Source organism: Chinchilla lanigera, unplaced genomic scaffold (genome assembly GCF_000276665.1).
Source record: "Chinchilla lanigera isolate Chin_1 unplaced genomic scaffold, ChiLan1.0 scaffold00041, whole genome shotgun sequence".
Classification (NCBI taxonomy): Eukaryota; Metazoa; Chordata; class Mammalia; order Rodentia; family Chinchillidae; genus Chinchilla; species Chinchilla lanigera.
In genome coordinates this window covers 16,649,600-16,674,393 of record NW_004955442.1, presented here as the reverse complement: position 1 = coordinate 16,674,393, position 24,794 = coordinate 16,649,600, and the positions used below count along the sequence as shown (strand labels likewise).

Here is a 24,794-nt window from a genome sequence, read left to right as displayed (position 1 = left end):
TGAGCCCCTTGTCCCCTCGCAAGGCACTCTGGTAGCTGTAGTCCATTTCATTCTCCACCCCCCCCCCCCACACACACACACACCCAGCCTCGCTCTCTGCGTTAACCCAACACGTCTCTAACAGAGGGTGGGGCACGGGGAGCCCACGGGCGGCTTCATCCAGAGACTACAACTCCCGGCATGCTTCGCACGTTGCTACATGGCCTGTGGGAGTCGTAGTCCGGACGCGAGTCCCAGCGCCGCGTGCGCCGCTGACGCACAGTAACCGCGAGACCCGGCCGGGCGCCACTCTACGGAGATGGCGTAAAGCGAGTCGTGCCGGGCAGGCTCTACGGAGGCGGCGTAAGAAGGCCGGGCCGGGCGCTCCGCGGCTGAGGCGTGCTGGTCCGGGCAGCACTGCTGGAGCCGAGTGAGGTCTTACTGCTTTCGTTGAAATAGGGGATCAGCCGACGGAGGCGACGCTCAGCCGCGGGCGCTAAGGAGGCGCCGCAGCTCTCAGAGGTGAGTCCCACGAAGGAGCGGCCCCAGGCCTGCGGAACTCCGCCTCGGGGACGGCGGCCCAGAACCCGGCAGCCTCGGCCTGGGTAGTAGCGGCCCCCGGACCGAAGGGTTTGGCCTGGGCGGCAGCAACCCAAAAAACTCGGCCTGGGGGATAACGACCCGGGACGGTGAAGTACGGGTGTCAGGCTGGGGGCCTCGGCCTAGGTGCAGTGGCCCGGGACGAGGGGACTTAGCCTGGTGGACAGCGGCCTCGGACTGAGGTGCTGGGCCTGGGGGCTAGTGGCCAGCGACCTGGGTGGCTCAGCCGGGGCATAGGGCCCCAGATCGTGAATTGGCAGCCAGATGGTATAGGCTCTGCATGCTGTCGGGACTTGGTCCTACGGGTCACTCCAGGCCAGCCCAGGTGTCCCGGACACAGGTGACTGTCTCCCTGCCTCCCTGTCCTTGAGTGCCCTCTTTTCCCAGGCGAAGCGCTGATCCATTGCGTGAGGGCATGTGTTGAGGAGGACCCTCCACAGTTACTGGTAGCTGCCTGGGGATCCTAAGAGTGATGTGCAGAGGGCAGTGGGCATCATTTATTTGTACCCTGGCCATCCCGCACTTCCTCTTCCCTGTTCCTCCCAGCGGGTGGGGAAGTTACAGAGGCTGGCTCCTGACAACCAGTGTTTCCTGCTAGCTGTAGAAGGTGCCCTTCCGCTCCTGACCAGGGATCTCTGTTGAATAGTCAGGGCAACTTGCTAGGCTGGTGTTCAGTCCCCTTAGTTCCCAGAGCTGTGACCACACCACAGAACCCCAAAAGCAACTATGAGGCCGAGGTGTTTGGGATCTTGCAACTCAGGGAAGTGAGCAGTGGGAAGAACCTCCATTTGTTCGGGAGGCTGAAGGGCCTATGCTCCCCATCTTGGGATCCCCCTGCCCATTGAGTCACAGGTGTAAAGTAGGCTGAGGGGGTCGGGTAATTCTACCCATCTAGTTCAGAGTGATTTTCTCAAATGGGAAGAGGGGCAAGGGATAGTGTGTTCTTGCTCTTGGGTGGACACAGGGGGCCATGGGTCTGTCACCTGACAGGAAAGTGGATCTTAGAGGATACCAACTCAGCCTTACAGTGGGGTTTCATGCTGTGCTTCCTAACAGGAAGCTTCCTGTGTCCCCACTCTGTTCTTGCAACTGAGAATCCCTGGAGGTCTTTGTGTAGCAGACAATTTAGTGACCTCCAGCTCTTGAGGAAGGCAGGTTTAAGCCCTGCTGGGGGCAAAGCTCAGAGCCTACAGACTTCGCAGGGACTTATAAGGGCCTTCCACTAAGCATAGTCTCAGAGCAGTAAGAGTCCGGCCCCTGAGCCTGCATCTGTGTGGAAGCGTTATAGGAAAGGTTGCAGTTCCTCTCTTGACATGGGCTGAAGCTCCTACGCATCAGGCCCTGCCTATACCAAGTCCTCTTGGCCCCTTTCTTTTTTTTTCTTTTTTTCTTTTTTTTTTTTTTTTTTTTTTGGTACTGGGAATTGAACTCAGGACCTTGCGCTTGCCAGGCAGGTGCTTGTGCTGTGGAGCTATATCCCCAGCCCACTCGGCCCCTTTCTTGTTCTGTCTCTCCTAGGCTTTGGTACTCCAGTAATCTCCCACGTACAGATAAGGAAACCAAGGCAGATTTGTGACTCACAAGTCTGCCTTTGACTACCCCATTGCACTACCTCATAAGTGGCAGTTGGAAAGAAGGGTTCAGCCGCCCTGAAAATCTGTCAAAACAACATGCTGCTCATGCGTTGGTCGGGAAAGGGCCAGAAGGAGGGCGGCTGCCCGTTTTGCCGTTTGGGACAGAGCAGCCCCTGGCCTAGTTGTCTGGCCCTCCGGGTGACAGGTGTGAACAGGTACTCAGAAGGTAAACCGTTATTAAGTGAAAGCAATTTGGATTCTGAAAATTGTATCTATAAAAATCCAGGAACATCAGTGACTTGTCACATCCACATTCATCTTAGACTGTGAGGCTGAAATGATGGAGTGGGGTGCATAGCTGTGGTTTGATCTGTCTCTTCAGCCCAGACCCAGAGTAAGGAGACCGCCTCCCTGGGGTCTTTAAGGGAGCTGTCTTCCTGCTGGACTGCCACACCTCCTCACTGGCCTGGGCCTCAGTTCCTATCCATGCCTGATACAGTACTTGCTCAAGAGCATCCTGAAGTAGAGTGTGGTTCTGTTGCTGTACCCTAAAGCACTCACTTTTTTCCTAACTGCTCAGCATGGATAGAGACTCTGCCTTCTGACCTCCCCTCTTCCTGAACTCTTCCACCCTTGCCACTGCACCGAAGCTGGGTGGAGCCACTTGACTTTCATGCTCTGCTCTCCAAAAAAACTCCAGAAGGCCTATGCCCAGCTTTAATGTCATCCTGCCCCCAACCCTGGGGGTCTACTGGCAGCACTCACAGTCTCCACATCTCCCTTGCTGGGTAAAAGTGTTTAGAGGACAGAGACTGTTTCTGTCTCCCAACAGGCCCAGTGCTGAGCTCCATGCAGCCCTGCATTGAGCAGGTAGCCCAGGAGCAGCCTTAGGTGCTTACTGCAGGCACCTCTGAGCCATTCAGGTTCTGAGGTCTGAGGGGGAGCTCCTGAGACAGTCCAGAAATGCAGCAGCGAAGCTTCTTGTGGAAGAGGGATGCCTGTGCCTAACCTTTGCTTGTTTCTGAGTCTGAGTAAGGAGGAGGCTTGCTGACCTGTGGCCCTTGCACAAGTGTCACTGGAAGGAGACAGAGAAGGCTGTGGGTTGAGGCTGGACTTGTTACTGTATGGGTCCAGGCATGGCTGGATAGAAACCTCATGATGAATGGTGTGGGCTCGTGGGTGACATGGTGCTTTCAGTATAGCTCCTGCAGCTGAGCTTATGGAGGGCAGGGAGCAGGAGCCGTGGGAAGACAAGGCTACCTAACCTACTGCATAGACCCAAGTGGAGGCAGTATGGGGCCCCAGAATGAGCCAGAAGGCCCTAGCCAGTGATGGCAAACCTTTTAGAGCTCTCATTATACAAACAGCCCTCTGCAGCACATGTGCCATAGGTTCACCACCACTGCCCTAGGCAGTCTGGTTGTACGTTTGTGCTTTTCTGTGGGAGCTGCTACATGGGAAGCTACAGTGTAGCTGTCACTTCTGCAGGGATTCATGGGGCACCAGATAGGCTCACTGAAGTCTACATGTCGAAATACTAGTGGACAAATACCTCACTCTTGCCCACCTGTCCTAGCAAATGCACGTCACATTTTTGCCTTCCACACCCAGTGTCTCAGCTGAGGCCAAGGAACCTTTGAGAGCTGCTATTCCTACCACCCTGGTAGCCGAGCTGGAAGATGTGCCCTGAAGGATTTGGGGATATCAAAAGGAAAACAGGTCGACAGCTGCTGTTTGAAAATGTCATAGTGCAACTGCACTAATTGTAGATAGACATTGTGGCTTCCTGACCCTCTGGGAGCAAACATGCTTCATTGCAGGATTTCCTCCCTACACTCTCCTCCATTTTGCTTGAAAAAGCTGCCCTTTGGAATTAGTTATTCAGGCAAGTTGAACCTGTCAGACCTTCTGTCCCTTGCCCTGTCCCACCCACTCCCCACCTCCCCTTAAAGGAACGTACAGCTCAGTCTGGTGCTTTCTGGAGCCCTTTGCCCTCTTGAAGAGGCAGTTGTGTGGAGATTAGAGCTCAATGAGGAAGGAAGTGCCAAGAGGTCTGTTCTTGGACCAGGACCTGCACCCCTTCAACTCCTCTCCGCCTCTGTTTGGGGCCAGTGGAGGACTTGGTGCTTCCTGTCCTGCCGCCAACTGGGCCCTCAGTGTGTCTGGGCCCAGGCTGCTCCTGCTTCTACTTGGCAAACAAGAAATATAGTACTAAGCCGGGTGTGATGGTACACGCCTGTAATTCCAGCACTCAGAAGGCTGAGGCAGGATGATCTTTGCGAGTTCAAGACCATCCTGGACATACATATTAAATGTTGGACTTGTCAACTAAAAAATGAAATCTTAAGTATGTTTCTGCTTCCCTGACATACCACTTTGAAAAACTTAATTTCCTTTTTCACGGTGCATAATTAAGTTGATGTACAACTCCATAGACAAAGGACATAGTAACTGCTGCCTGTTCCCTGCCATAAACAGGACTGGCTTGTGAACATTCTTCAGACCTTCCTTTCCTGAGCCTGTCAGGACACTCCTCTTGTCCCTCCACAGAGGACTAGGTGCCTCAGAGTCCAACCCCAAGGGTCTCTGCAGTTGTTCTGTGAGCAGAGTCTGAGGATCTCAGAGCTCCCCTGTGCAGTTCTGACAGCCCATCCCCGGGTCCTGATTTCCATGCTCAAACTGTGGCTGGTAACTTGCAGATGACAAAATACTTAACAAAAACTGAATCTAGAACTGAAGAAAGCCTCCTTGTAGCACATTCTTGTGTTAGCTTCAGCTTGGTAAGGTGAGGGGGTTTGGGCAGGCCATGTTCCTTCTTGAGTTTGTTAGCAGGAAGTTTTGTGCTTTTGGATCCCAAGGGTTTTATTTCTATATGTGGCTCCTAGGTGGGTATTTTATTTTTAGGAGAACCTCTGTGATTCACTTTGCTGGGGTTGTTCACGTAGGAGGGAAAAAATTGAATGTGTGCAAGAGGCTACAGTGGGTCTCACACAGGGCCAGGGAGAACAAGATGGGAACACGTGAGTGCCTCTCCTGCCATGCTCCTTTTGTGTGGTAAATCATACAAAGAAAATCAGAGCCATGCAACTTGAAGCAGTGGTTGCCTGTTGGCAGTTGGAGCAGCCAGGTGGGGGTGCCAGGACCTAGGTCCAGGGAATCTTGATGTCTGCCTGGCTGTTTGCCCTCATTCCTGCCCCATTTGGGCACCTTGCCTTGGGAGTCTCGAAGGACCTCGGCTTCCTCCCTGGCTGGGGCTAGCCTATGGCGTGCCTCCCCTCCAGGCTGAGGGCGGGTGAAACAGAATCTTGAGCAGCCCCTTCTCATGTCATGGCTGGCCCAGTGCTGGCCTTTCTAAGCAGGCTGGACAAGTTGGGGCCTTAGATGAGGGCAATGAGGGACTAACTAAGCATGTGCTGCCTCTAGGGCACAGGTTTCCTTCTGTTGTGGGCAGATGCAGCTTTATTTTATTTTGTTGTTGTTTTTGTTATAAGTATTGTATGCTTACTAAGGATTGAACCCAGGCCTTCACGCTAAGCTATATCCCCAACCTGTGTGTGTGTGTGTGTGTGTGTGTGTGTGTGTGTGTGTGTGGTACTAGAGATTGAACCTAAGGCCTTCACACTGAGCTATGTCCCCAATCCTTATTTTTGTTTGGAGGCAGGGTCTTGAAATTGCTCAGGCTGGGTCCAAACTTGCAGTCTTCCTACCTCAGCCTCCTAAGTGCTGGGATTGCAGTTGTGTACCACTGTGCCAGGTACAGTGCAGCCTTCCAGATGGTACAGATGATAGCCCTGTGGCAGGCCCAGGGCTTGGGCCACATGCCTGTTGGAACTGATTTCCAGGACTCTAGCTTGTGCTTAAAAGCTCGGAGGCCATGTTTCACTTTCCCAGACAGAGTTCAGACTCTCTAGGAAGGCATGCCCTCTGTGTGGAAGCCACAGTTGCCAGTCTACTTGGCATCCCTTCCCAAAGCCCTGACCCAGCTACAGATGCATCAGCAGCTTGGGTATCTGTGCACCTTGGGTGAGTCCATTCCTGGCACTGTGACCTGTTTGTGGGTGTGGACTGCAAGACTGTTTGTGGAGTAGCAAGGTTAGAGTGCTGTGGTAGGGGATATCCCTGCATCGCTGAGATATGCTGTCCTGCCCCTACAGAGCCTGATTCAACCTTTTGGGAACCTCTTTTAGGAAAGCCACAGTGCTAAGCCTGGGGCTGTGGCTTAGCATTCTAGGATGAATGTGAGAGCAAATCTGGTGGGACCTTGCCCTTCTAGGTATCCTTCAGTCACCTCAGGTATCTCCTCTTTGCCCTGACTCCGGACCCCAAATGGAACCTCTTCCACATCCCCAGTGGTGATGCTGAAGCAGTTTGTGGAAAGTGTGTGTAAGCCCCATCCCTTGGCCTGGCCTCTTCTTGTCCTTGAGCCACAGGAGCCAAGGTTGAGGGCTGGTGATGTGAGAGCACTGAGGGTGCCTTCACCTGTCTCCAGGGATTGCTGCTCTTCAAGTTCTCATGAGGGTGGAGGTCATGGTAGAATCCTCCCATAGGTTGGGTCCTGGCCTGGTTTCTTGTTGGGAAAAGGAGTTCTCTCCCTGCCCTTGGCCTTTCTGCCTTACAAGGCAAAAGCTTCATCACCTCAGGCTGTTTCTTCAGAAGGTGGCCTTGGTATCAACAGTCTGCAGGTGCCAGCTCGCTGTTGGCCTCATGTCTGGACTGGCAACCTCTTGGTCTGGTGGGTGCAGTTCTGGGGAGTGAGGAGTAGCCATGGGTGCCAGGCTTGGCTGAGGTTGCCCCCTCTTCCTCTGCTCTCTCCTGTGTTCGTCTTGGGTAGAGGTGACACTGGGGCTGCTGCAGTTATGTGGTGGGATGGCCCTTCCTAAGACTTGTCAAGTAGACCCTGCAAGGCAGGCATTGACATAGGATGGGGAGCTTGGTCTGCTGTCACCCTCAGGCAGGGGCAGGTAGGAAGGGGCACAGGGGTCTTGCTGTGTGCATTTATGAGTTAGCAGGTTAGTGGCACATGGCTCAGCCTGGGTCATGCAAGGGAAGGCACTGTGGCCAGGGCATTCCCAGACAAGGACATTCAAGGAGATCCTTTGCCTGGACACACCAGGAGCCCCATGAGCTGAGGATGAGACAGGGCCTCTCCTGGTTATTTCAGAATGCTGTCCTCAGGTTGTTCTGCTGGTAATGGGGCATCCTGCAGTCCTGGGAGCAGTCCTAGGCAGGAAGTACTGTCTTACTACCTCGGCTGTCAGTCTGCCTGGCTGAAAGGCAAGGGCAGGCAGCAGCAGCATACCCTGACAAGGGGGTCCCAGCCCTTGGTTAGGCTTCTGAGCTTAGGAGAGTCATAATGGCCCCCAGAGCCACCCCCTCAGGAAGCACCCTTGAGTTTGTACCTCAGATGTGCTGAGCATCTCTGTTCTGGACAGGCTGTTGAGACTAGCACCTGTGACCCACCCCTAGAGGTGAGCAAGGATAGGGCCAAGGGGGTAGCGCAGAGGGTGTCGATGTCACCACCAGGACCTGGCCTTCTGACCTAGAGCAAACCCCATGCTAAGTCCCAAGCGGAATCTTCTTATCCTGGGCACACTGCAGTTCTCGAGGTGCTTGTAGGACATGCCTCAGCCAGGTCTGGGCCAGGCCAGCGGGTCCTGGTTAATTAGCATCTTCCTTGCAGGGTAGTAGCAGCCACCCCCATAATTCCCCGAGGCCAGATCTAGGCCACTGCCCCATTTTAAACTAGGGCAGCAGTTCCCAGATGAAAGAAGAGAAGGAACTGGCCCTTGGGTTTTGGGGTGTGACAGATGATGGGAGGAGTCTCTTCCCTTGCCCTGGAAGGCAGGCATATCTTCTTTGCAGTCCTGGGATTTGAACCCAGAGCTTTACTCCTGTCAGGGAAGCACTCTACCTTCTCACTTTGGCAGCACATATTCTAAAATAGGGAATCAGTCTTAACAGTGAGCTACATTCCTAGCCCTTTTAATGTTTTATTTTGAGAGAGTGTCTTGGTAAATTGCATAGGGTGGCCTGGAATTTGTGATTCTCCTAGATCACCCTTCTAGTGCTAGGATTCCAGCTCTGTGCCACCATGCCCAACTAGAAGTGGGTACCTCATCACTCAGTGCACCCTGCCCCTTCCTGCTGGGAGGCGGTGTGCTCACAGTCTGGCTCTGTGAGGTGTCTAAGTCATGCAACAGTGAGGAAGTGAGTACCTGTGGGAGAAGCCTCTCAGCATCGCTGATTGCCATATCCAGAGACCTGAAACAGCCCGGCGGCAGCAGAACTATAGATATGTGCTGAGTAAGCACAGGGGCACATAAGTGAAGGCACAAAAGCCACTGGTTAGAGTATCAGTTTGCTCTCACCAGGCTCTGCAGGAGAGGGTGATCCTCAGGCAAGACATTGGGCCTGTCACATAGGGCCAGAGCCATGCTGTGCTCTGTGGGAGGCTTTCACCCTCATGTTCTATCGGGAGAAGCCTCAGAGTGCTACTTCATAAGAGATCCTACCGTCTTCCCAGGTTATTGAAAGATAGGCCCAAGATAGGAATTAGACTGACCCTGTCCATGTCAGTGCTCCTCATGGCCCTACCGTTGTGCCATAGACTTATTCACTGTGTGCTTACACCCTGGAGTGAGAGGGCCAGACTTCCTTACTTAAAGAAGGCTTATCCCCAGGTCCTTGGACCAGTGACTTGAATGTGATGACCTCTTTGGTGGAGGGATAGCCAGAGCCACAAGAACAGGTAGCCCTGGAGGATGCAAAGTCCGTGGGGCTGCTGCTGGGTCCTCCTGTCCCCTCAGAGGCCCCTTTCTCCTCACAAGAAAGGTACATGAAGCCTTGGCACAGCTATTCACCATGCATGGGTTCATCAGCCATGGGGTGAAGGCAGGATGAGGGCTGACAGCTGCACCCAGAAGGCAGGTTCCCTGTGGTCACTCAGTGAGATCAGGATCCCAGGCTAGTATAAGGAAGAGGAGGACGGGCTTGGTGGCACACACGTATATTCCTAGCACATAGGAGGCTGAGGCAGGAGGATCGCCGCAAGTTTGAGGCCAGCCTGGGCTACAGAGTGAGTTCAAGACCAACCTAAACTACACAGTGAGACCCTGTCTTAAAAAAAAAAAAAAAAAGGACACTGTGCCAGGAAGCTTCTCTCAGGACCCCAGGCAAAAGTAGGGCTCACCCACCCAGGGTAAGGTTCCCTACCACTCCTGTGGGGGCTGTCTTCCCTGGAGGCAGGTATAGGATAGCAGAGTGATATCACCCTGGAGATGCCCCAAATGCCCCAGATTGTTGGTCCTCAGCGCTCTCTGTTCTTCCTGGCTCCTCTCTCTATTCCTTGTCTTCTGAGCACTCAGCAAAAACAAGCTTGTTCTGCCCTCCAGGGAGGCCTCCTCCCCGTCCCTTCAGGATCATTTCTCTAGGCTGGTCCAGCTCAGTGGGGGGTAGGTCAAGCTTGAACATCTTCTGTGCAGTGGATACCACTTCTGCCCTGGTCCTGCTAGGGGCTTAGTGAAGAGCAGGTGAGGCCTATGTGAGCTATACTCCTAGTAGCACACCTCACCCCGCACCGAATCCTGGTGTCTTCCTCCAAGACAGGCTGGTGAGTACCCAGTCAGGAGGGCTGCAGGTGGACCCAGAGATACACAGTTCTGCTTTCATCACAAATGCAGGAAAGATGCTTTGTTGATCACAGATGAGCTCTGGACACAGTTGTGAGCAGTTTCTGCCTTGTGGACAACTCTACTGGGCATAAGAGTGTGTTGTAGGAGGAGAACACTGGGAATGCCTCCTGTAGGAGCCTGCTATGTGTCAGGGCTCAGGAGCGCAGGGATTGTTCCAGCACTGACGCTAGCCATAGGAGAGGCAAGTATCTTGGGTGACCTGGCTGATGTGGGCATAGAGTTCGGGAATGTGCCTTTCTGGGCCGCTGGCCAGAACCCTTACAGCTGCAGCAGCTAATGCACTGAATTGCCCCATGCAGAAGCCACCAGCACATGTGGCTACCAAGTCCCAAGAGGTGGCATGTCCATATTGAGATGAGCCAGCAAATACAGCCCAGAAACCTGGACCTCACAGTAGCCCAGTAATGTCCTTTATGTGATTTCACATTGACAATGATATCAGGTATGTTGGGTTACACAAAGTATACCCGGGTTCTTCTTACCTGTCCTTTTGCCACCTTTACTGGCTTCTAGGAAACCTGAATCTGCCTGGTTTGCTCTGGCCTGAACCAGCCAGGCTTCTTTAAAGAGCCAGATAGGAAATACTTGTGACTTTTGGCCCAGGCAGTTTCCAAAAGTAGCCACAGGCAACATGTAAACAATTGAGTGGAGCCATGTCCAGTAAAAATATTTGTGGATACTGAAATTTGAATTTTATGTAATTTTTACCTCCTATATTCTTTTACTTTTTTTTTTTAAATTTTTTTCCCCAGCCACTAAAATATATAAAAGGAGTTCTGGCTGGTGGGCTGCTCCGTGCTCTGTGACCCTGCTCTGGACCACAGTGTGTTTGTTCAGTGCCCATCTTGCTTGTGGGGGAGGCCTGAGCAGGCATAGGACTCAGGGCCAGTGGTGCTGCATCCTAGCCAGCCTCTTAGGATAAGGCAGCCCCTCACACTTTGAGTGAGAAGGCCATCAGGTGGGTATTGTGGCCGCATGGGGGACTCTGTTGGCTCTGATCAAAGCCTGATGGCAAGAGGGTGCAGAACTGTTGGGCCTATAGCCCGGGGTGTTGAGGAAGGGCTTGGTTCTATACAGCTAGTCCTCTCAGGTATCAGGGGTTTTTATTTTATTTTTTAAAATAGTATTGCACTAGGGATAGAACTCAGGATATACTAAGCTGCATTCCCAGCCCTCTTTATTTTATTTTGAGACAGGGTCTCACCGAATTGCCCAGGCTTGACTCAGACTGGCAGTCCTTCTGCCTCAGCCTCCAGAATAGCTGGGATTATACACAGGGATGTGTTGTTGCACCTAGCTAGGTGCTGACTCTTAAAGGAACCACCAGCCCACTCACCTGTATTGTAGAGGGGCCCCCCTATCTGGGACTGCCTCCGAATTCCACACATGCCAGCTTCAGTTTTCCAGGGGCTTGTAGAGAGGTCAGGGTGGGCTTTTGGTGGGTAATAGTGAGTCCAGGGGTGGGGACTACTGGGACTAGGCCCTCCCATCAGCCTACAATCAGAAATGCAACCTGGATGTCCACCTTGGCCCAAAGCCCTGGCATTGGGACCTTAGTAACCCAGGCAATCCATGCATGTCAGCCTCCTGTCCCAGGACTGCCGCTTGCAGGCCTTGTTTGGTCTCTGCCTCCTTGGCCAGGGGTATAGGATGGCGTCTCCTGTTGTGCAGATAATCCACCTACAGAGGCCACAGCCAGGCTGTGCTTCTTCCTGATCACCTAGGAAGAAGGTCTGAGGGCCTGTCTGGAACAGAGGCTAAGGGCCTGGCCCAGGGCAGTGGGTTTGCAAGATTGGCTGCTGTCCTTCCAAAAACACAGCTTAACCCATGCCCCTATGTCTTTCTCTGGCCACTGATGGTTCCAGTTACCTTTCTCTGAGACCCTTCTGAGGCTTAGACCACCAGCATGCCCTCTGCCCCTTCCTTTTCCTATGTTTAAACTTCCATGCACTTCTTTCTATAATTGGGCAAAAACGGGTAATCTCTTTTCTAACTAAGGAATAAAACCCCTGTAAAAACCAGAGACAAGTGGTTTTTGCTGTGGGTATTGCTGAGTATTCAGAGGCAGGGTGGGATGATGTGCTTTATTGGAACCCTGGTGTACTGTGTGCTAGCCTCAGCTGCCCACCTCTACCTGCTGTGGGCCTGGCTGTGAGGTGAGCCCTATGGTGCTGAATAGCTGGAGTTGAACCCTGGGTCCCTGCATCTTGCTCTCCCTTGCCCCACCACAGGCTGCTCAGCATGCTGGGAATCCTCCCAGGGCCTGGGACTTTGTCTCTGTGATCACACTGTTTTTTTCTCTCTTTTTATTCTCTCTCTCTTTGTTTATTTTTGTTATGTCACTGACCAGCCAGCCGCCCTGTCTCCAGCGTGGGCACTCTGCTCTCTCCATGCTCCCGTTCGTGTGTTGCCGGCCAGAGGTGACCAGGCCCAGCTCTCAGCGTGGCCACTGTCAGGGAGGCCATGGGGAGCTCCGCCTCCTCCCTGGCCACCGAGACAGAGTCAGACCATGGCTTCCCTAGGGGGCTGCCCTACCCGGGGCCCTCAGCAGCGGCTGGCTGGTGTAGGAGTGGCCCTGGGGCACCTGTCTGGGGGAGTGCCCTGGTCACCAGGCAGCACCCACGCCCCCGGGCCCGCAGGTAAGAAAGTTGGAGGGAATGTCCCAGAGGGGTCTTGGGCAGGAGGCCTCTTTTTCAGGGTATCCCTCCCTGTCAGAGGTGCTTGCTTAGAACTGGGGCCTGTCTTTTAGGGCTTTCTGACATTTTATTCCCCATAAGGTGCAAGAAGAGCTTGTTTCCACTTTAGACTGAGCAAGACCCCCTCCTCCAAGGCCAGGGTATGTCAGCACTGCCCACCATTGGGCACTTCCTTACCTTGGCCTCTCATGCCTTACCAAAGCTGCCTGGAGACCCTCTTGGACCAGGGAAGCTGCTGGCCCCAGCCCTCATGTGACTGTGACTCCCACAGTCTGCCATCTGCTGGACCAGCATGGAGCTGTGGGCAGCACACAGGAGACTAGACTCTTCAGGTGTCTTTGACATACGGTCTGAACTCCTGGCAGATGAAGAACATGAGGGGGTCTTTGGGGCTATGGGAGATTCCAGAGTCCTAACAGTTACCCTAATGAATGAGAGCCTCTGTGGAGCTAAAGACTACGGAGGACAGGAGCAGAATAGCAGCAGAGACCAGTGAGAAGCGGGAATGGCCAGGCCTGGTGGCTGCACACTGCTTTTTCTGCACATGATGGTCTCAAGAATACACCTGCAGATCCTCTCCATACTTTGTCACTCTAGGAAACATGTCCATATGTCTTTTCAGATGGCTATTGAGATGTGGCATATGCATCAAACTCACCTGTTAGTACAGTCATTTCTAACTAGTGTGTAGCTTTGTGCAGACATCCTCATGAGCCAGTTTATGGCATCTCTGTACCTCTAAAGAGCTCCTCCTCCCTGTTTGTAGTCACTCCCTCCCTATTCTGGTCCCAGACAGCCACTAACCTGCTATCTGTCTATAGGTTTGTCTTTTCTAGAAATTTCACAAAAGGGGAATCGTACAGTGTGTGGCTTTATGGGTCAGGCTGCTTTCACCCAGCATAATGCCCTTGGGGTTCGTCCATATTACAGATGTGTTAGAATTTCATTCCATTTTATGGCTGAATAGTATTGTATTGGAAAGATACACCACTTCTTATTTATCTGTTCATGGGCACTTGGCTTGTTTCCAGTTGGCTTTTATGAATAATGCTGCTCTAAACATTCACACTGATGTTTTTGCGTGGATGCATGTTTTCATTCGTCTTGGCTAGATCCCTGAGCAGAATCACTAGGGTTTGTGTGACTTTCATTGCACCTGTTGCAGTGCTTTCCAAAGTGGCTGCACCGCTTCACATTCCTGCTAACAGCGTGGAGGTGCGGGTGTCTGGTGTCTCTCATCCTGAACGTGCTTGTTCGTGTCTGTCTTTTTGACTCTAAACATCCTAGAGGATACACAGTTGTGTCTAATTTGGTTTGATTTGCATTTCCCTGATATGTAATAGTATTCAGCATCTTTGTGTTTTCAGCTATCCACATTTTTAAAACTTCTACTTGTGTATATTTTGAGGAAAAATTGTTAGGAATAGAATTACTGGGCCCAGAGTCTGGATGTTTGTGTCTGGACCACATTCTGAGAGTGTCACAGTGGCAGGCAGTGCCCCACAGTGAGTGTCACCACACACTTGCCAGACAGGTGAGTGGGTTTGCTACTTTTATTTTTCCTAAGTTGGTGTATACAAATGAAAGTTCAAGGTTTTAAAATGCACAACTATGTTTTCCAAGTCACACTTAAAAATTTTACCCAGTATAATTTTTTTATTATAGAAATTCCACACATTTAATAAAAATTCAGGCAGTACAAGTCAGGTCACAAGTGGTAACCCACACTTATAGTTCCAACAACTCAAGAGGCTGAGGCAGGAAGACTGCAAATTTGAAGCCAGCCTGGGCAACACAAGACCCTGTCTTAAAATACAACTTTGAAAAAATTGGGCTGGGCATGTAGCTCAGTGGTAGACCACTTGGCCTAAAATAGGGTCAATCCCCATTAGTACAAGAAAGAAAGAAGAAGGGAGGGAGTATAGAGGAATACACAGAAAAATATTTTTCTCTTTCCTGTTTGTTTTTTGTTTGTTTGTTTTTTTACAGTGGGCAAGGCTCAGCCCTTCTTTGTTAGCCCCTGGCCATACCTGTCCAGGACACAGGCTCTGGACAGCTTAGTCCGTTTGCTCCTTAGGGACTCATGCGGCAGTTGTCTGTCTGCCCTGTCTTCCTTGGGACCATTGGCAAGAAGAGTGGTGGTGGCTATGGTCTTGGCCACAGCGAGAAAGACTGGAGCCTTGGACCAGCACAAGTGAGGCGCAGGCCCTGTGCAGTTTGCCAGGCAGGTCCCTCTGAAGGGGTGTGCGTGTGCTGGATTTGGTTTTCGCCTTGCAGGGTCCCATTAAAGTTCCTGGTGACAGCATCATTGGCCTCCTGCCAGAGCCTCTGCTGTCTGTTCCCTTGACAGCCCTGGGTTGTTCCATCACTGCAAGTGACCCTGTACCTTAAGGCTGTTATTATTTGACGCAGAGTGGTGGCCCCCAAGGCAAGCAGGAGGAAGTGCTGATAATGACTTTGAGGGGTCCATAGACAGCCAGCTAGGGAGGGAGCAGTGGGGAGGAGCTGGGGTTGGCAGATTTTGGAGAGAGTAGCCATTGATAACACACCAGGCCACCCTACAGGACCCTCGCACCCACATCTGCGCATACATGCCTGCAGTGCAGTGACGTACAGTCATGGGAAACAGTCTGCAGACTTCTCCCAGCTCTGATAGGGCACTGTGGGTCAGGAAAGGCATAGGGCAGGAATTGTCTTTGCCAAGCTGAGTATACTAGCTTTATGCCTGTTAGAGTTTCACCACACCCTCAGGAGAACAGGTACTATCACCCAGGCAGCCTCCATATATTGGTGAAGTGGAGCTCACAGACTACTTCAGCAGGGAGGACCAGGTATGTTGTGCCTCTGCTCTCTAACCCACTGCCTCACCCAGTACAGGAGCCCCGTCACACTCCATGTCTCACCAGCTACCTCATCAGTGAGCAGTTGGTTCAGCATTGGCTGGTGATAGACAGAGACCGAAAGGATACACCCTACCCTGGAGGGCTGGCCATCCTTAGAGAGAGTAACCTGTCCCTTCCCCACCCCAAGAGTGGCCAGTAACCTTGGAGGGAGGTACTTTCCCCCTTGGGAGCATGAGGTAGAAGCCTCAGGCATGTAGTTCACCATAAGCACAGGGACAGCTGCTGAAGTCAGCCTGGTCCCTGGGGTATGGAGCTGGCAGGTCAGGTTTCAGGCTGCACAGCTGGCAGGTATGGCCAGTATCCCTTTGTGTGACCTACTGGCTGGCTGCCCAGCCCCAGAGGTCTGGAACCTTTGGCCAAGGTGCTAGGTGGGACACCACTTGCTGGCTTAGTTTCTCAGGGGGAGAAGCCCCTCTCATCATAACAGGATGCAGTGGTCTTAGTTTTCCCATCAGTGCTCACTTCTGGCTTCTACCAGTGGGCTTTGTCATATGCCCCATGAGCTCACAACCTCCCTTCTTCCCAGTCCAACTGTGTGTTGGCAGTGCCCAGGAAACTGAGGGAAGAGGTGTCCTGTGCCAGATTTTCTGGCCCTTGCTTTGGTCTCCCGTACCAGAAGCCAGTCCCTCTAAAAGTAGAATTGCTCCTGGAGTCTTCAGCATGGCTGCCTCTAGTCTGAGCTTGTGTGCTGCAGGATATGAGAGCACTTTGTTGAGAATTCTGAAGGTCCTTTAAAAAAATTTTTTTTAAGTACTGGGGGTAGAACCCAAAGCCTTACACTACTAGGCAACTGCTCTGCCCTGAGCTGCATCCCACCCCTAGAATTTCAGAAGGGATTTGCCAACTCATCAGAAGGTCAGTTTGAGTCTTTGGGCTCCTGATGTGGGATTTTACTCACAGGCCTGGTGGTGTCTGGCCTGGCCTGCTGCTATTTCATGGGCTTCAGGACTTTGAGTCCCTAGTCCCCTCACAGGCCCTACAGCAGATGCACCAAAGCAAGTGAGCTGAGCAAGGTGACTTCTGGGGCCCTATCAGATCCCCTGGCTGCCTGGCCACTGTCCCTCAGCCCCTTCCACCCTAGCCCACATAATGCAGAGGGGGGTCAGCTCTCAAAGTCCCTGTTCCCAACTGGTCTTCTTTCCCCCAGGCCCTTCTGCCCAACTTGCCATTTTCTCAGGGCCAAATCTAACTTTTAAGGATTGTTTTTTGTCTAAAGCTTCTCAAATGCTAACAGAATCTTCCTGATTTGCCATATCTATAAGGACAGCTTTGACACCTCTCATGTGCCTCTACCCATGTCCTTCCAGGTACTGGCTGGGCCAGCAGGTGCCATGCTTTGGATCCAGCTGAGCCCAGGCAAGGCATGGGCCAGTTCTGGAGGGCATGGGAACCTGGACTCTCTCCTTTCTGGCACTTTTAAGGTCCTTACTCTCCATCTGGGGCCTGAGATGGAGAGGACATGTCCTGGAGGGCCTGGGCCAACTCCTGGACAGCCAGTTGTTGCATGCTAAGGCTGTCTCCACCTGAGTCTTCTCTCTGGAGACTCCTAGGGAATGGGCTATAAAGGTCAGGTTCACTGTGCTGGCCACACAGGCCCCTCTGGCTGTCTCGCTGTGCTGTGCTGCCAAGTGTGTGTGTGCTAGTAGAGGCAGTTGCCCAGGCGTGTGCTCAAGCATGTGCGCACACATTTCTGTGGGGGCATGTGCTATGCTCTGCGTCTTGACCTGAGCCCTTCTCTGCATGAAAGAAAAAGAGATCTGGGCATTTCCAGGCAGGTTCCTTGAGTTTTCCAAGCACAGAAGCCCAGGTCTAGTGCACCATATACTCCACTAGCCCAGGGTTCTATAGAGCCCCTCTTGTCTACTCAGGCCTTACCCTCCTGTGGACAGTCATGGGCAGATTAACACCTTTACCACGTGGGTTAAGCATAGTTCTGCCTGCCCTTTATAGAATCAACTCTGGGAACCATTTGTGTTGCTTGGGGAGATCTTGGGGGTTTTGTTTTTCCTGAAGAGTGAGTTATCTTTCTTCCTAACCAAAAGGATTAGAAGTGCAAGCTTTGTAGCTTGTTAGAAAGAACAATTGATTTTCCTGCAAGCCAAGCCACAGTCAGTTGAAGAGGTGCTGTGGAGTGTAGAAACCCCCTTCCCCAGCCCAGCCTCACCCTACCCCAGGTCCCTTTGGACCTAGAAAACCTCTGCCTGCTGTGAATCCTGCCTGCTGCTCTGTGCCTCAGCATCTCCTCTTCTAGTCAGGGAGGAGAGGCCCAGTAACTCACCCAGATCTGAGGCTGTTGGCGGCTTTCCCTTCACATACTATACTCTGTTTGTGGTCCTGAAACCCAGGAGGGACCATGTGTCCTGTCCTCAGGATAGCAATAGGTACAGGCCTTCTGGCCCTGATCACCAGCCAAGCCCAAGTTGGCTGTGCTCAGGCAGCTATCCTGGGCAGGCTCTGTGCAGCCACCTAGGACCCACCGCTACTCTGCCACAGGCTCTTCCAGGTCCAGGACTAGAGCTTAGGAGCCTACTGTGCCCTCAGTGAGCAAGGAGACCAGAACTTGGGTTCAACCTTGGATAGATACTTTAGACTCTCTGTCTCTAACAGCAGCCTCCCTACCTACCTGAACTCAGGCAGAGTGCAGCCGGATCCTGAGTTAGCCACATTCCCCATGTCACCAGCTCTCCTACCCCCAGTTGCCCTCCCTGGTAGAGTGGTATCATGACCACAAGCCTCACAGAAGTCTCACTGACCAGGGCCTTCCCTTGCAGCCACACACACTCACCCGGGTCTATGGCCACGGTGGGGGAGTGGTCCTGTGCACGTTGCACCTTCCTGAACCCAGCCGGCCAGCGCCAGTGTTCCATCTGCGAGGCCCCCCGGCACAAGCCTGACCTGGACCAGATCTTGCGGCTCAGCGTGGAAGAGCAGAAATGGCCCTGTGCTCGCTGCACATTCCGGAACTTCTTGGGCAAGGAGGCCTGCGAGGTGTGCGGCTTCACCCCGGAGCCTGGCCGTGGGGCCACCTTGTTGCCCATCATCAATGGGGTCCTGCCCAAGCCACCCACTGTCCTTGTGGAGCCAAAGGGCAGCTGCAAGGAAGAGGCTGGCCCAGTACGGACAGTGGGACTGGGGGCTGTGGAGCCAGTCAGGGGGCACCCTGAGGAGGAGGAAGCAGAGGATCTGGAGGACCCAGAGGAGGGGGCAGAGCCCAGAAGTGGCTGGGCCTGCCAGCGCTGCACCCTGCACAACACACCTGTGGCTAGCTCCTGCTCTGCCTGTGGGGGACCCAGGAAACTGTCACTGCCCAGGATCCCCCCAGAGGCACTGGTGGTCCCTGAGGTGGTGGCCCCCTCAGGCTTCCATGCTGTACCCGCCCCGACCCAGCCAGTTCTTCCTGGGGAAGGTGCTGAAGTTGACCCTTCCTCTACCAGCCAAGGTCCAACTTCTGCTAGCCAGGAACCCCCTAGGATACCGCCCTTCAGCCCCTTCTCAGCCACCCTGCAGAACAATCCAGTGCCCCGAAGTCGCCGAGAGGTTCCTCCTCAGCTGCAGCCACTTGTGCCTGAGGCTGCTCAGCCCTCACCCTCCACTAGCTCCAAAGGCTGGGCTGGGGCCGGGGCCGGGGCCGGGGCCGGGGCCGGGGCCGGGGCCGGAGCTGGAGCTGGGTCCTCCCGCCTGGCAGAGCTTCTGTCAGGCAAAAGGTTGAGTGTGCTGGAGGAGGAAGTCCCAGAAGACAGGCCTACCCATAGTGAGGCCTGCAGTCCCACTCCAGGCAGCGATGTCATTGACCTGACCGGTGATACCGTACGCTACACACCTGCCAGCCCCTCCAGCCCTGACTTCACCACCTGGGCCTGTGCCAAGTGCACACTCCGGAACCCAACAGCAGCCCCCAGGTGTACAGCCTGTGGCTGCTCCAAGCTACATGGTTTCCAGGAGCATGGTGAGCCCCCCACCCACTGCCCAGACTGTGGTGCCAACAAACCAGGTCCCTGTGGCAGCAGCTGTGGACGGTGCCCCTCAGCCCATAAGGCCTCCCGCCTCCTAACCGAGCGCCCAGGCCAGTGGGCCTGCCCTGCCTGCACCCTACTCAACACACCCCGGGCCAAACACTGCGCAGCCTGCCATACTCCCCAGCTGCTGGTGGCGCAGCGCCGGGGAGCCACACCTTTGAGGCGCAGGGAAAGCATGCATGTGGAGAAGCGGCGTCAGACGGATGAGGGCGAGGCCAAGGCCCTCTGGGAGAACATAGTGGCTTTCTGCCGGGAGGTGAGTGGCCCTTCCTTGACCTGAACTCAAGCTTAGCCTCCAGACCACTGGTGTCTGCTAGTGTTTAAGATGTATGATAGTCTCCCCTTGCCCGGGAACGTCCTTAAACCCCTCAAATGCGTGCACTCACAGAGGAGCACTGTGGGGTTGCCAGGAGCAATATGGAAACTTGAGACTCAAGGTGGAGGAGCAGTGGCGATCTCCCTAGGCAAGGGCCGGGGCAGATCAGTGCTGCTGTACTTTGCTGCTCCAGCCCCTCCTGAGCCTGGCAGTAGCAGCAGGCTGCCGTAAGTCCCCTTACCCCTCACTTGATGGACTGTACCCTCTCCCCGGGTACACATTTGCTGCAGTCGACTGGTCACCAACTGCAGCGTCTTGATCGGGTGACTGCATCCCCCACACTCACTCAGAACCATCCCGACAATGAACCCTCTACATAGGTTATGCTCTCCAAGCACAGAGGTCTGTGGGCCACACATAGACCCCACCCATCCTTCTGAGTCTTTCTGGGGAGGTTGGGGTCATCCTGAGAGAGTGAGGTTATCTTGGACCTGAGTATACCCTGCCCAGCCTGAGTGTCTGGCTGTGATCCCTACAGAACAGCGTGAACTTTGTAGATGACAGCTTCCCCCCTGGGCCTGCATCCGTGGGTTTCCCTATGGGCGACAGTGTCCAACAGCGTGTGAAGCAGTGGCTAAGGCCCCATGAGATCAACTGCTCCGTCTTCAGGGACCACAGCACCCCGTGGTCCGTCTTCCACACCCTCCGGCCCTCGGACATCCTGCAGGGGCTACTGGGGAACTGCTGGTGAGCTCCAGGCACCTGCCCGGGGCCAAGAAAACCTGGTGGAGGCTGGGAGGCCACTGGTCTGGCCATGGTCCCCTGGTGAGGCCACCTGGTCCACACAGGTTCCTGAGTGCACTGGCAGTGCTAGCTGAGCGGCCTGACCTAGTCGAGAGGGTGATGGTCACACGCACCCTATGTGTGGAAGGTGCCTACCAGGTGCGACTATGCAAGGACGGCACTTGGACCACAGTGCTGGTGGATGACATGCTGCCTTGTGATGAAGCTGGCTTTCTCCTCTTCTCCCAGGTGGGCCCATAGGATGTGGGGTGGGGTGGGCAGGTCGGGGCTGCCTTGTGACTCCAGCATTTCCCCAGGCACAGCGGAAGCAGCTGTGGGTGGCTCTCATCGAGAAGGCGCTGGCTAAGCTACATGGCTCCTACTTTGCCCTCCAGGCAGGGCGCGCCATCGAAGGCCTGGCCACGCTCACCGGCGCCCCCTGCGAGAGCCTGGCGCTGCAGGTCAGCTCCACTAACCCCCGAGAGGAGCCTGTTGACACTGACCTCATCTGGGCCAAAATGCTGAGTTCTAAGGAGGCTGGGTAAGAGGGGCAGGTGCTGCCAAGGCCTGCAGCATTGGGAGGAGAGGCAAAGTGAGTGGTGGGAAAACCAGGAGGCAGTGCCCTCTGACCCTCACGGAGTTTTACAAGGTGCTCCAGCACAGACTGGCTACAGTCTAAAGAGTTGGCCAGGCCTCTGTCCAGGTGGGGCCAGTGCTGACATTTTGGGAAGGCCACAGCTGATTTGGCCTATGGGAAGAGCCAGTGACCATTGCCTCCAGCTCAGAGCCTACTGAGGCTTCTGTGGGGTGGGGACAGTGGCTGAGACTGGCCCCACCTGGTCAGCATTCTGAGCTTGGACCCTGAGAACCTGTGGAAGGGTGCAGACCCTGGGATCCACCTTCCCAAGCTGGGTCCAGGATGGAGGGCTGGGCCCAAACTTCCTCAGCATGTGTCCCCCATGGGCAGGGGGGCCCCCATCTGCCGCCCTTATCCACTCCGGTCAGCAAAGGCCACTCTGCTGCACAGGTTCCTCATGGGTGCCTCCTGTGGGGGGGGCAACATGAAGGTAGATGAGGCTGCCTACGAGAGCCTGGGCCTACGCCCCCGCCATGCCTACTCCATTCTGGATGTCCGTGACATTCAGGGTTCCAGGTAGGTCCTAATGGTTGTGGTCAAGTATGGGGATGCAAATAGGAGTATGGTACATTCCTGGCACTCAGCCCTATGGTCTGCAGGCTCCTGCGACTCCGGAATCCCTGGGGCCGTTTCTCCTGGAATGGCAGCTGGTCTGATGAGTGGCCTCACTGGCCAGGGCACCTGCGGGGTGAGCTGATGCCACGGGGCAGTAGCGAGGGTGTCTTCTGGATGGAGTACAGCGATTTCATCAGGTACTACACACCCTGGCCTACCATGGATGGATACTTGGGAAATACTATCCACCCTTCTGCTAACCTTGATCAGCACAGCCTCTGTGTATCCTGGCTTTCGCTAGGACTCTGAACCACAGCTCCTGAGTTGCCCTTTAAAATCCAGGCCTATGGGCAGCCTGGGCCTGGTGTCCCTGATGGCATCCAGGGGGCTGCAGCCAGGACAAGCACTTCCTGGCAGGGAGAGCCTTTCCAGAGGGCTTCCAGGGGAAGACCAGGGCTGTGCACAGACAGTGAGGCCTATGGGCCAGTGCTAGGAGCCAGGGAGCAGTGGCCCATGGATATGGTTACCATGTCCAGGAGCTGCAGTATCAATACACCTGTCCTCACATCCAGGTACTTCGACTCTGTGGATATCTGCAAGGTGCATTCAGATTGGCAGGAGGTGCGGGTACAGGGGAGCTTCCCCAGCTCTGCCAGTGGGCCCGTGGGAGTCACAGCACTCACAGTGCTGGAACGTGCTTCGCTGGAGTTTGCCCTCTTCCAGGAGGGCAGCAGGTGAGCAGTGGGCAAGGTGGCTCTGCTAGGCTGAGGACCATGGCCACAACCATATAAACCACCGGCCTACCATCTTCGACCTGCAGGCGCTCAGACACAGTGGACAGCCACCTACTAGACCTGTGCATCCTGGTGTTCCGGGCCACTTTTGGCAGTGGTGGCCGCCTGAGTCTGGGTCGCCTCTTGGCCCACAGCAAACGTGCTGTGAAGAAGTTTGTGAACTGCGATGTCATGCTGGAACCCGGCGAGTATGCTGTGGTGTGCTGTGCCTTCAACCACTGGAGCCCTGCCCCACCAGGGCCCCCCACCACCCAGGGTAATAGTGTCCCCCCCAGGCCCCAGGTCTGAGCCTACCTCCCCTTGGAAGACCTGCTAGCTCCCTTACTCATGCCCCTCCACAGCCTCCAGCCCCTCAACAGGGGTCTCCCGAGGTACCCCCGAGCCTCCAGGCCACGTGCTTGCAGTATACAGCTCAAGACTGGTCATGGTGGAGCCAGTGGAGGCACAGCCGACCACACTGGCTGACGCCATCATCCTGCTCACTGAGAGCCGGGGTGAACGACATGAGGTGGGTAGAGTTCCTCACCTTATGGGTGGATGGCCCCAGCCTATATAGGAGGTGGGTGGAGTTCCTTACCCTATAGGTGGGTGGCTCCAGCCTATATATGGCACTTGTGCCTAGGGCCGTGAAGGCATGACGTGCTACTACCTGACACATGGCTGGGCTGGGCTCATCGTGGTGGTAGAGAACCGGCACCCCAGGTCCTACCTGCATGTCCAGTGTGACTGTACTGACAGCTTCAACGTGGTGTCCACACGTGGCAGCCTGCGGACCCAGGACAGTGTACCACCCCTGCACAGGTGGGTCTTCCTACCCCAGTCTCCACCCTGGCTTCCCACTGGTCCTCACCAACCCCCTCTCCCAGGCAGGTCCTGGTGATCCTGTCCCAGCTGGAGGGCAACGCTGGATTCTCCATCACACACCGCCTGGCACACCGCAAGGCAGCCCAGGCCTTCCTCAGTGACTGGACAGCCTCCAGGGGCACCCACAGCCCTCCTCTCACACCTGAGGTCGCCGGCCTACATGGGCCCCGGCCGCTGTGACCACTGCGCCCTTGGGCGGGGGTTTGTGCAAACTGCCCACCCGTTCCCCACATGCACTTTATGAGGGAGACCCCGATGAAGGACGCTTGAACCAGAATCTCAGGACCCCCGCCCAGGGAGCCGCCAGCCACAGCTCCCCCTGGGCTCTCCCACGCCCGTCTACCCTTCCCCATCCCTGAGCACCCTCAGGCCCCTGGCCCAGGCTCCCGGCCACTAAGCAGAATTACCTCGAACCAAGTGGGTCACATGCTAACCCCCAAGACCTGCCAGCCCCAGGGACAGCATCCAGCAACAGTGGAGTCTGAGCCAGGCTGGCCTATCACCCTAAACAAGGGCCATCTCCTGCCAGGGAGAGGTAGCCAAGAGCTCTGTTCACAAAACCAAATCTGGGGGTCAGAGGCTAGGACCCTGTGGTGAGAGCTAGGACTACCCTTGGCTCCAGGGAGGCAGCCTGTCCTCAGTTTGACCAGAGCCTGGCTTCCGCCCCAAAGAGGCAGGCAGGGTTCCTGGAGCCCTGGTGTTTGAGCAGCGCATCCCAGGAGGTGGGTGCCTGGTAACCACAGGCCGGGGCCCCTCCCATGATACTATGCAATTCCTGGAGCGCCTGCAAGGATCGAAGCCATGACGGGGCAGCAAGTCGGGAGCTGGGCCCAGCCCTGCTGTCTGGTGGGGTGCTTTGCCCTCAACAGCCCTGACTGTGGCCGGCCAGGCCAGGGTCCAATAGAACCTTGGGCCAGTCCCATCTATGGCCTTCACCCAGCCACAGAGAGGGACCCTAGTCCTATCACAGGCACAAGGCAGGGCACAGCCAATCCCCCCAAGAAACCCAGGAAACTGAGCCACCCGCCTGCCTGGCATCCCCTCGCTGCTTGTTGAAGCCAGTCACCTTGTCTGCCACGTGGATGTCCAAGTCCAGCTTCCTGGGTTCCCCGCCCAGCCACCACTGTCCTGCAGGCAGCCAGTCTGCCCATAGCCCTCGCATCTTGTGGGGTCTGTAAGGTTTTTACACCTAGAAACACATTCCCCTCTCCCCTCTGGGCCCCCTTTTATTCTGAGCTGTGAATATTTTTAACCCTGTAAATATGGCCAGCTCTCCCAACAGAGACCATTTTATCAGCTGTCAGTCCCTTCCTGGTTTGAGGACTCCATGGGCGGTTTCCACTCAGGCTCCAAGGACCAAATAAAAGCGATTTGTTTTGTAAGGGA

General features: G+C 54.8%; 1 protein-coding gene across 4 annotated transcripts; it reads left to right on the top strand.

The window, feature by feature from the left end:
- The first annotated feature begins 141 nt into the window (after window positions 1-141).
- On the top strand, window positions 142-24,794 carry Capn15 (calpain 15). Of its 4 annotated transcripts, XM_013517816.1 has the most exons (14): window positions 146-342; window positions 439-501; window positions 12,195-12,483; window positions 18,215-19,715; window positions 20,314-20,522; window positions 20,624-20,807; window positions 20,876-21,099; window positions 21,586-21,711; window positions 21,795-21,947; window positions 22,323-22,484; window positions 22,571-22,800; window positions 22,886-23,052; window positions 23,167-23,345; window positions 23,411-24,794. In XM_013517816.1, the coding sequence occupies exons 3-14, from the start codon at window positions 12,308-12,310 to the stop codon at window positions 23,586-23,588; spliced, it is 3,489 nt and encodes a 1,162-aa protein (XP_013373270.1). In that variant the 5' UTR covers window positions 146-342; window positions 439-501; window positions 12,195-12,307; the 3' UTR covers window positions 23,589-24,794. The 4 variants fall into 4 exon arrangements, with proteins under 4 accessions (XP_005391700.1, XP_005391699.1, XP_013373270.1 ...); XM_005391643.2 differs by having other exon boundaries at window positions 142-501; window positions 23,415-23,508; XM_005391642.2 differs by having other exon boundaries at window positions 144-501; window positions 20,954-21,099.

Bases quoted from the DNA above. Each gene is read 5' to 3' on its own strand.
- Capn15 (XM_013517816.1), top strand. From the start codon at position 12,308: ATGGGGAGCTCCGCCTCCTCCCTGGCCACCGAGACAGAGTCAGACCAT. The intron at 21,100-21,585 runs GTAAGAGGGGCA...TCTGCTGCACAG, and splicing joins CTGAGTTCTAAGGAGGCTGG to GTTCCTCATGGGTGCCTCCT. The intron at 21,948-22,322 runs GTACTACACACC...CCTCACATCCAG, and splicing joins GAGTACAGCGATTTCATCAG to GTACTTCGACTCTGTGGATA.